Consider the following 11,073-nt stretch of genomic DNA (forward strand, 5'->3'; position numbering starts at 1 on the left):
GCCTTAGTCCCTTCCCAATTCTTAGTCCTTCCAGAGATCAACTTCACCAAATTGTTCTCTCACACAGTCTGTTTTTGGGCTTTTCATCTTGGGCTTTCTCAGACTTTTAATGAAGAATCTTGTATTTTCTCTATTCGTTTCTAATCACACTTGAAAGTGAAGGGTAGAAACCAATTATAGTGGATGTTTGGTTCTCCAAAGACTTTAAAGAGATACTAGAAAGCATGTCATTGGGTAGTGAAGAGGTTTATGTGAATTAGTATGTATACATTTTTTGGAACAAATCCTGACACATAATGGGTGCTATATTAGGACCTTGATATTATAAGAATTAATTTTCCTAGTAATTCCTTACATTTATATTATGTTTTATACTTTTCTACAACCTTTTATTATTCTATATTATCATGTTTGATCCAGTTTTCCTCCTTTTACAAAGGAGGACCTTGAGGTTAGGAGAGATAATATGATTTCTAAGGTCATTTAACAAGTTACAGAGCTGGTGCTCAAACCCTCTTTCCACAGTCTGAATCTCCTGATTCTGAAGTCATTATACTTTCCATGACATCACTACTTCCTCAGCTTTAGGGTGAAGGAAATATGAGGACTGGCTGTCTAGAGGTGACGTCTTCTCGATTGTGCAGAGGAATCATGTGATGTTGTTGTATATATTTTTTAAAAATAGAGACTGAGGCCGGACGTGGTGGCTCACGCCTGTTTAATCCCAGCACTTGGGAGGCCGGGGCGGTGGATCACCTGAGGTCAGGAGTTCAAGACCAGTCTGGGCAACATGGTGAAACCCCATCTCTACTAAAAATACAAAAATTAGCCGGGTATAGTGGTGCATGCCTGTAATCCCAGCTACTCGGGAGGCTGAGGCAGGAGAATCGCTCGAGCCCGGGAAGTGGAGGTTACAGTGAGCCAAGATGGCGCCATTGCATTCCAGCCTGGGCAACAGTGCAAGACTCCGTCTCAAAAAAAAGAAGAGAAAAAAAAAGAAATAGAGATGAATCTCACTATGTTGCCCAGGCTGGCCTCAAACTCCTGGTCACCTTGGCCTCCAAAGTACTGGGATTACCAGTGTTTTCTACCATGCCTGGCCTGCATACATGTTTGAACAAAGCTCTCCTAGGAGCTAGAGGTAGATAGAACGTAGATAAATAGATAACAGAAATATCTTTTAACCTAGATAATTGGATGTTCTCTTTTCCTAACATGTTCTTTCTCCACCTGTTAGATCCCCTCACTGTCCCTTTCATTTGGATTATTTTCCTTTAAAAGTACCCACTGTTCTCATAGCTTCAGATCTGGAGTTGGGAGCAGATTTGCCACATCCTCCTGGAGACCAGACCCTAATGTGTGACGAAAGAATTTCCCTGCATCCTACACTCTGACCTGAGGCACCTCTGCAGATCTGGAGCAGCCCAAAACCGATCCTATCCCTTCTTTGGATTGAAACCCTTCTTCATTTTCCGGCTGCTCTCAGGATACAAATGAGAATCCTGCATGGTCTTGCCTCTGTCACTCCTCAAACTCTTCTTCTTTCTACTTTCCCTCATCCTGGGCTTCTAGCCACACCAGCTGCCCTGCTGTTTCTCCAAGCCTGTGTGGACCCTGACCCCAGGGCCTGTCCACCTGCTCCATTCCCTCCTCCTTATTTTATTTCCTATGAATTCTTTCAGTTTCAGCTCAAGAAAGCTTTTCCTAACCTTCCTGACCAGGTCAGATCTCCTTAACTTCAGCTTTTTAAAAATAGAATTTGTCACGGTTATAACTTTTCATTTACTTGTTTAAGTGATATCCATGTGCCCCACTTTTTAAAGCAATCAGTAGCTGAACAGACCATCTTTATAGATTTTTGCTGATATGGTATGGTCATCCTTGGAACAGAATCTTAATCTTCCTCCTCTTTCTGCATGTATTTGATGATCCTTTATATATCCCTATTCCCTCCCATTTCTCTGGGACACCTCATGTAATCTTTCAAAGTGGAAGCTGGTCCATAGCCATTAAATCAGATGTATAGTTAGACATCAGCAAAGTCAGAATCTCTTATGTTTGGGTGTTTGCACTCAGATATTTTACAGACTAGAGAAAGAGCAGTTCTGTCTGAGAAATTAATCTTTGCTATTCAATGGAAGACAATAGGTGTAAGGCCTGTGAATATAAACTGTCTCCTCCTAGGCCTTCTGTGTTTTGTGTGCTATTCTGATATTAGTGGGTGGTTAAGTTTTACCTTAAGTAGCCACACTTTCTGTTATTTCGACAAACTAGGCAAGCTTGCTAATTTCCCCCGTTAGTTTAGATAAAAAAGATTGACAGAGGCAGGAGAAACAGAACCCCTAACAAATTCCTAAGTGACAGTAAGAAGAAATCAGGGACAGCAACTTCTGTGTTTCTGGGCAATAAACTACTGCTATGAGATGAAATTGCCGCATTCAGTTGAACAATGGAGTACTACTCAGCAATAAAAAGAAATAAGCCCTTGATATGCACAACAATATGGATGAAGAGCAAAGCAATTATGTTAAGTGAAAAAAGCCAGACAAAAAGAGCACATACTGTGTAGTTCCATTTATGTAAAATTATAGGCTGTGCAAACTAATCTATAGGGACAGAAAGCAGATTCAACGATTGCTTGGGGATGTACTAGGAGGAGGGATGGATTGCCAGGGGATACAAGGAAACTTTTGGGGATGATGGAATTCTTTGCTGGCTTAGTTGTGGTGTTGGTTTCATGGATGTATATGACATCAAAATCTATAAATTGTACAGTTCAACATGTACAGCTTATACCTTAATTATGTGTCAGCAAAGTTGTTAAAATTTATTTATTGAGCAGCTACTCTTTTATAGGATCCAGCTGGGCTCAGGAGACAAGAGTAAGCAAAATTTGACCCAGTCTCTGTTCTCAGGGTCCTGTGGTCTAATGGAGAGAGAGACATTATTGTATTCATCACCTATATCAATGCACAGTTTCAGCTATGGTCAGTGCTGTGATGGAGGGAGACGTACATGGTGCTTTGTGAACACGTACCGGGGATATTTGTTCTGGTCCAGGAAGGTTTTCTTGGAGAAGTGATGACCAACCCAACATCATAGAAGCTCAGAGTTGGGAGGAGATCATCTTCTACTCTTATGAAACCTGCAAATTAAAACAATGTCAACACTCATTAATCTACCATGGACTGATGTGGTGCTATCATGATCCACCCGTACTAAAGATGTTTGGGTCCAAGTCTAACATGGTGTACAAATGTAAGCTGCATGAGGCTTTGTCCTGGAAAGGTTTATAGTCACCCTTCTACTGCCCATGGTCGTGAGCACTCAGATTTGAGAAGATGAAATGATTGCTCCTGTTTACGTGTCATGTATGTCCTGGGAGGAGTAGAGCTCGCATTCTGGCCTCATCTTGATAGTCTGTGTGTTCCCACTAGGGAGAAGATGAATCAGTTACCCTCAAATCCTGCACACGGCGGAAAACAGACTCCATTGAAAAAAGGTTTTGCTTTGATGTGGAAGCAGTAGACAGGTGAGTAGCTAGCACGCTTTTCTCAGGAGCAAATAGAGCTGATTTTCTATATCTTACTTTTTCTTTTCATTCAAAGCTTTTCTGCTTTTTTTCCCTTCTCCCCCTCCCTCCTTCCTTTCTTTCTCCATCCCTTCATCTATGTCCAGGGTGCTGGATCCAGGCCATTGCTGATTTGCGAGAATCATTAGAACCTCCCTATCTTTTGGGTTCAGCACTGAATCACTGGCTTGGTTTTGTTTTACTTTAATATTAGTGCTTTCATGCTCAGAAATGTGTGTTATATCTCCAGGAGATTGAGTAGACTTTTAAAGAAAACTACTTAGCATGATTGTATCAGCTATTTGAATTTTTTTTAACTGAAAAATTTAGTATAATGATTCGAAAGGCATTGGAATGGAAGAAATTTTTCTCAAATAAAAAAACAGCTTTTAGTTACATTTCACCTACCAATGTATGTGCGTGCCCAGGAAAGACACCAAACCACTTGTGAAATCACAATTTTTTGGAGAGAGAGCCGTGTGTTGTATTCCTCGAGATTTATAGAGTCTCTCATTAAGTTGTACCATTTCATGGTGTTAAGCTAGTTTGACAACATTCCAATTCTTTGAGACACTTTACTTGGCAACAGGTTAATTTTTTCAATGAAACCCACGTGTTAAGCTTATTTGAGCTGCCTGTTCAAGATCAGGAATGCTAGCACCAAGATCCTTAAATCTCAGCATGATACTCTGTATGACGCCATTTAATCTCTCCCCTTTATTAAAAAACACTATACCATTTCATCAAGCCAGTACTTACCCCTCCCTGGGAAGTTCACCTGTGGCCACCTTTCCCTGGCTCTACGGCATCCTGAGACTGAGTACTGCCTAGGGTGTGCACTGCCTTCTTCTGGCAGGTGTCTACTCTGCACTGCAGGCTGCTGGGGTTGCTGGAGGCTGTTAGGCCTCCCATGGAGACAGCATGCCCTCTTAGCCTCTATCAGAAGTTCATGGAAACTAACTGCATCTCTTAAGCAATTTAGTCATTACAGCTTTGGCTCTCAAGCCAGACAACCTGGGTTCAAATTTTGACTTTGCTGCTTAGTAGTCATGTGACTTTGAGCAAGTTATTTAATCTTTCGGAACCTTGATTTTCTCACCTGGAAAATGAAGTTCCCAGGATGGTTATAAGGATTCAAGGAAATAATGCATGCAAAATGCTTGGCAGAGGGCAGATAATAAGTGCTCAACAAGTATTAGCTGTTACTCTTTTTTGCTAATAGCTTGTCCTGCGTGCTCATCAGACTTGGTATTTCACTTCTAAACACAGAGAGGTACATATCCTTTACTGTGTGTAGAGGTGTGAGAGGGGAAGGTAAAGAAGAATAGCATAGGTGTGGGGTCGGAGGATAGGTTGATTGGGGTAGCAAAGGGGAATTGTAAACAGCCTTCCCCAAACCAAATTTGGTTATTATTAGTTTTAAACAAAACCTAAACCTTGGTGCTTTAAGCATCTCTCTTCTCTTTTCTAAGCATGTGATTGAAGGGAATTCATATTATTGGCATCCTTGAAGGAGGTTCAGAAGATCTGTTTGCATGGAAGTACAGCCACCTGTGATGCCCATCAAATGCACAGTTCCTAGAGATAACTGTCTGCTGCAGAGCTGCTTTGAAGAGGACATGCTTTGTGTTGCAGTTCTCTGTCAGATTGAAAACAAGCCAAAATTTGCTTTCTGAGGCCGAATTATTTTTGTGTTTTCATCTTCAGAAGTTTCCCGAGAAGTTGTGGAGAGTGGCTTTTTAGGCGATTAAAGCTCACTGTGGCATTGGCAGATTCCTATCCCTTCCTCCTTTATGTTTCATAACAGTGTGAAGTCTTCTAAGCAAAGAGGTATGTGTCCTTTCAGTTTCTCGCTCTGTCACGCAGGCTGGAGTGCAGTAGCGTGATCTCGGCTCACTGCAACCTCTGCCTCCCGGGTTCAAGTGATTCTCTTGCCTCAGCCTACCGAGTAGCTGGGACTACAGGCACACGCCACCATGTCTGGCTAATTTTTTGTATTTTTAGTGGAGACAGAATTTCACCGTATTGGCTAGGCTGGTCCTGAACTCCTGACCTCAAGTGATCCACCCACCTTGGCCTCCCAAAGTGCTGGGATTACAGGCATGAGCCACCACGCCTGGCCTGAATCTCCTCTTAATAAACAGGAGGTGAGTAGACTGTCCTAGGAAACACCTCCTCTCAGTTTTCTATGTAGGTCCCAAAGATTAGGTTACAGTACAGCAGGATTTTCCTCCTTTCTCCTTTTTTGACCCCAGTGCCTTTCTGTTTTTTTTCCTTCAATGTTTAGAAGGGGGCCTGGGTAGAGAAGGAAAAGGCATTTTCGTGTGCTCGGTAGCTGCATCCCTGGGAACTTTGCCCAGAATCCTTTTCTCTCGAAGACTCCTATACTTTTCCTTTTCACCAATGTACTTTAGCGAGGAGGCGATTGCTGCTAGATGCCCTGCTGTCCTGCCTTCCACAGGTTCCCCAGCTCCACCTGCTGGACCAGAGAGGCAGAGGATCAAAATTCAAGTTTAGCACCTAGAAAATGTGGAAGTTAAAGAGGGGATGGTTGTATTTAATCGCATAAGGTTTCGAGGTACTCCCGGAGTATGTTAACTGGAGAATACACAAACATTTATGTAGTGACTAGTAATGTTTTATTCTATCAAGATACAAATACATGTTGAAGTGTGAAGTATGTGACTTAGAATATGGGATATTGTGGATTTTTAAGGTTGAATACATTTATCCTTTATACTTAATGCTGATATATCATGTTAGTTTGTAACAAAAGCTGTAGCCTTTAGGAGGTGATGTCCTAGGAGGTCAATGTTGTGAGCTGATTACGGTACATCAACGTGTTTTACTGTGGTGAAAACCACGTGCACTCAGTTACAGATTCCTGGTGCTTGCCCCACACCCACACAGTTCGACTTTCTGGGACTGAGACCCTGAAATCCGTATTTTCAAGCTTTTTAGTCGTCCTTTATTCTTACTACTACTTGGTACGTTAAATACAATGTGTTTCACAATACAGTTTCATCAGAGCACATGAAAACATTTTCCTAATTTGAAAAATCACAACAAGCAACTAAAGCAAAACAAAATAAAAAAAAATTTGGGCTCTTCTACTAAGGAGCTGAATGTGTACCTGTATGGAGGAGGAGAATGTAACTACTAGGAAAGGTGATTTCTAGTCTCTGAGACAGATTACTTGACCAGGCAAAAGGCAAAAACAACCACCACAGTAAAACCCCTGCCTTTTTAAAGGATGTGGAAATGGAGGAGTGAGGCAACTGGTAGTATCAGAGCATTTCCTGTAAGCTGAACACTTTCATCCTTGTTTTGTGTTGTCCTCACTACAACCCAGGGAGGTAGGTCCTCCATTATTCCCATACTGCTGAGGAATCTGCAGTGTAGGGGGGTGAGGCCATTTACTCAGGGCTAAGGTGGGATTTGAACTGAGGTTCGCAGGAGCTTGTTCCAGGGCACATTTGTGCCTCAAGACTTTGGATTTTTTTTTTTTTTTTTAGGTGGAGTCTTGCTCTGTTGCCCAGGCTGGAGTGCAGTGGCACAATCTCAGCTCGCTACAACCTCTGCCTCCTTGGTTCAAGCAATTCTTCTGCCTCAGCCTCCTGAGCAGCTGGGATTACAGGTGTGCACCACCATGCCCAGCTAATTTTGTATTTTTAGTAGAGATGGGGTTTCGCCATGTTGGCCAGGCTGGTCTCGAACTACTGATCTCAGATGATCCACCTGCCTCGGCCTCCCAAAGTGCTGGGATTACAGGCGTGAGCCACCACACCTGGCCAAAACTTCAGATATTTTAGAAACATTTTCCAGTGATGAGCTCAGAGCTGTTGGTGGTTGCATTTCAGAGACACCACAGTGTCCAGTTTTCAGGCTGTGAAATCTGGGAAGTGTTATTGGCACCCTGTCAGTTGCGTTTGGCATTATAAACTACAATGAAACTACAATATAAGGTACAATGAACTGAAGCAGCAAACTTGCCTCTCTTCTTACATCTACTCCTCTGTGACCTGCAGAAAGTCCTCATGTGACTAAATTAAAAGAGGCAATGCAGATAGAGCACAGTGACAGGCACATGGCACTGAGTGGGTGTTCCATGAATGGTTTTTTGGTTTCTGTACACCTTTTCTTCCATCTTTTATTTATTTTTTTAGAGGTGGGTGGGGTCTCCTCATGTTGCCCAGGCTGGAGTTGAACTCCTGGGCTCAAGCAATCTTCCCACCTCAGCTCTCGAGTAGTTGAGAAGATAGGTACACCACTGTCACTGTCGCCAGCTCCACCTTTTATTTTTAAGGTGACACTGTTTTTTTTTTTTTTTTTTTTTTTTTTTAAATCCAGGACAGCTAGCTTGAGTAGGAGATATCCTAGCAGTAGTATCACTTCTCAGCTAATTGTTTTCATTGTATCACAATATATTGCTGTCAGTTTGTTAATCCTCAAATCCCCGACACATAAGTACTATAGAAAACTGTTGTCATTCTTTGACCAATGAATGAGCTGAAAATCAAATTACGTGTTAATCCAGGTCAATGGGATTTATATTTGTGGTTCTTGAACTTTATGTGTCAAGGATCCATTTTATTTTATTTTATATTTTATTTTATTTTATTTATTTTATTTTTGAGACAGAGTCTTGCTCTGTCACCCAGGCTGGAGTGCAGTGGTGTGATCTTGGCTCACTGCAACCTCTGCCTCCCGGGTTCAAGCGATTCTCCTACCTTATCCTCCTGAGTAGCTGGGACCACAGGCGTGCACCACCCCATCTAGCTAACTTTTCTATTTGTAGTAGTTTCACCATGTTGGCCAGGCTGGTATCAATCTCCTGACCTCAGGTGATCTGCCTGCCTCGGCCTCCCAAAGTGCTGGGATTACAGGTGTGAGCCACCGTGCCCGGCCGAGGATCCTTTTTAAAACCAAATACATTTCTAGAAATCTACTTTTAATTCTTATATATCTAAGTTCTTTTACCTTTGATATCTAAAAGGTAGACCTATACTCTCGTCTCTGTGTCCACACCCTTTCGTGTTGGCTTCTACATGATTTCAGAAGCCACATCTCCTCTAATTTCTTTTCTCTAGTGCCTCCTTTTTTTTCAGAACTAGTTTTTGGGGGGAAGTTGGAACCTGAACTACTGAGGACCCTAGGATTACATGGAGCAAATGTTTCACAGACTAATATTAGCTCTTCATATCTCTGCTTTCCCTCAAAAGGATTTCATTGTTCCTAACATTGAAAAGCTAAAGTTAGTAGAAATTCTTTGTATTTCTTCAATCTCAAACCGAAAACTTGCTTGGATCAAGATATCATGTCAGTCCGATCAATATAATGATTCTTTGAAGGTTCCTTCTGATTTCTTTTGAAATTCAGTTTAAAGACTCTAGCATTAAGAATATGATATGGCTTTAAATAAATGTAACTTGTAGTAGTTGTGTGGTATGGCCACAACATGCTCCAAAGGATAATTTTTAAAAATTTCCTAGCAGATACTTGTTGTAGATTAAATTGTGTCCCTGCCAAAATCATATGCTGAAGTCCTAATCCCCAGTATCTGAAAATGTGGCCTTATTTGGAGATTACTTGATAGAGATAATCAAGTTAAAATGAGGTCATTAGGGTGGGCCTTAATGCGATACTACCATCGTCCTTGTAAAAAGGGGAAATTTGGACCCAGAGATGGACACGTACATGAGAAGATACCGTGTTAACATGAAGGCAGAAGTCAAGGTGATGCACCTACAAGCCAATGGACGCCAAAGGTTGGCAGCAGAGCACCAGAAGCTAGAGGAGAGGCATGGAGCAGATTCTTCCTCACAGACCTCAGGAGGAACCCTTGATCTTGAACTTTTAGCGTCTAGAGCTGTGAAGCAATAAATTTCTGTTGATTAAGCCAGCCAGTTTGTGGCACTTTGTTACGGCAGCCCCAGGAAATGAACACAGTGTTGAATAGGGAGGGCCTTTCTCAATGAAGCAGCACTCATGCACCTAGCAGCCTTTAAATGGATAACTCAACACCTACTGCTTGAACAATCCCATTGCCAAGGAACCCCACTTCACAAAGCAGCCCATTCACATAAATTACCTTCTTCCTTTCTTTTCTTTTCTTTTTTTTTACATGATGATAGCCTAAGCTTTCATTAGCTTTTTAAAAATCACCCTTTTTTGGCCTAGCATGATGACTCATGCCTGTAATCCCAGCATTTTGGGAGGCTGAGGCAGGTGGATCATTTGAGCTCAGGAGTTCAAGACCAGCCTGGCCAACATGGCGAGACCCTGTCTTTACTAAAAATACAGAAAAAAATTAGCCGAGGATGGTGGCGGGCACCTGTAATTCCAGCTACTCAGGAGGCTGAGGCAGAAGAATTGCTTGAACCCAGGAGATGGAGGTTGCAGTGAGCTGAGATTGCTCCACCACACTCCAGCCTGGGTGACAGAGGGAGACTCCATCTCAGTAAAATAAAATAAAAGTCACTTTTTTTATTCTTTAATAAAGCAGCATTCTTGGGCGCTTTTGTATTACTTTGCTATAGCACCAAGCATTTGAAGGTTTATAATTTATATTGGTTAATTGAATAAAGACTAGATTGATCATTACAAAATGTGTCAACTCTTTGAGAGGATTTAATGTAAAATTTCTGGGTTAAAAAATGGGACATGATTTCAAAGCAGCCATTAGTGGTAGCAGGATGTGGATCGGTAGTACTTGCTCATGTCTGTGTTCTGTCACTTTGAATAATTAACTCCATCATGCAGTGTCTTAAGGAAATTCATGAGCAAATACAGGGAAAATATTTGTTTAGGCTAAAGAATCATGGTGGTAGTCACTTGCCAGCATCCCTGGATTTGTTTATTTTTAAGAAATTTCTCACAGATGTAAGTGACACATGGATATTTTCTCTCAAGTGTTTTCCAGGAGGGCCTAGTAAACCATGTGAAAAATAATAAAACTTCTTCTGATTCCCTGAATCAATGAAGTCTCGAGGTGCAGCATTTACGCTGGGGAAGGGAAATGATTACTTTTTTCTGGGATTAGCTGACTCTCACCAATGTCCATACATTTGAAAATGCTGTGTGTTAAGTGCCCCTTTCCCAGCATTGGTACTCTCTAGAGGTGGGCAGCAAGGATAGCTTCTTAGAGATGGCAAGGATATTTAGTGCGGAGTTGTAATAAGGGATAAGGCAAGAATAAACTTGTCTTCATGGAGCTTACCTTTGAGTTTGGAATACTCATATATATTCAAGCAGCTAAGGTATAAACATCAGTATGTTGAGTGTTCCAGCAAACCTGGAGGGCCAGAATACTGGGGGGAAATGTAACAAACGAGGACTTTACCCTTCCATTCTTACAGGGGAGGATGGCATGACTGGAATACGCTGAATTCATTCCCTCCCTCCTTCCTTCCTTATTTTATTGAGCATTACTACCTGCTAGAGACTCCTGGCAGTGGAGATATAAAGTTTACAAATCTATAGGACTTTCTTAACAGACCTCA

The 11,073-nt window shown here is 41.7% G+C and overlaps 1 protein-coding gene across 11 annotated transcripts in view; it reads left to right on the plus strand.

Moving 5' to 3' along the window:
• The window catches only part of ARHGAP26 (Rho GTPase activating protein 26), a 477,291-nt gene that overhangs the window by 145,795 nt on the left and 320,423 nt on the right, over window positions 1-11,073 (plus strand). For all 11 annotated transcript variants that reach the window (XR_009213838.1, XM_032158217.2, XM_032158220.2 and 8 more), the window contains exon 10: window positions 3,438-3,532. Coding sequence is in view for 10 of the 11 variants with exons in the window: in XM_032158217.2 (XP_032014108.1) it covers window positions 3,438-3,532 (95 nt within the window). In the remaining variant the exon portion in view is untranslated. The remainder of the gene's footprint in view (window positions 1-3,437; window positions 3,533-11,073) is intronic.

This window comes from Hylobates moloch, unplaced genomic scaffold (genome assembly GCF_009828535.3).
Source record: "Hylobates moloch isolate HMO894 unplaced genomic scaffold, HMol_V3 SCAFFOLD_6, whole genome shotgun sequence".
Taxonomy (NCBI): domain Eukaryota; kingdom Metazoa; phylum Chordata; class Mammalia; order Primates; family Hylobatidae; genus Hylobates; species Hylobates moloch.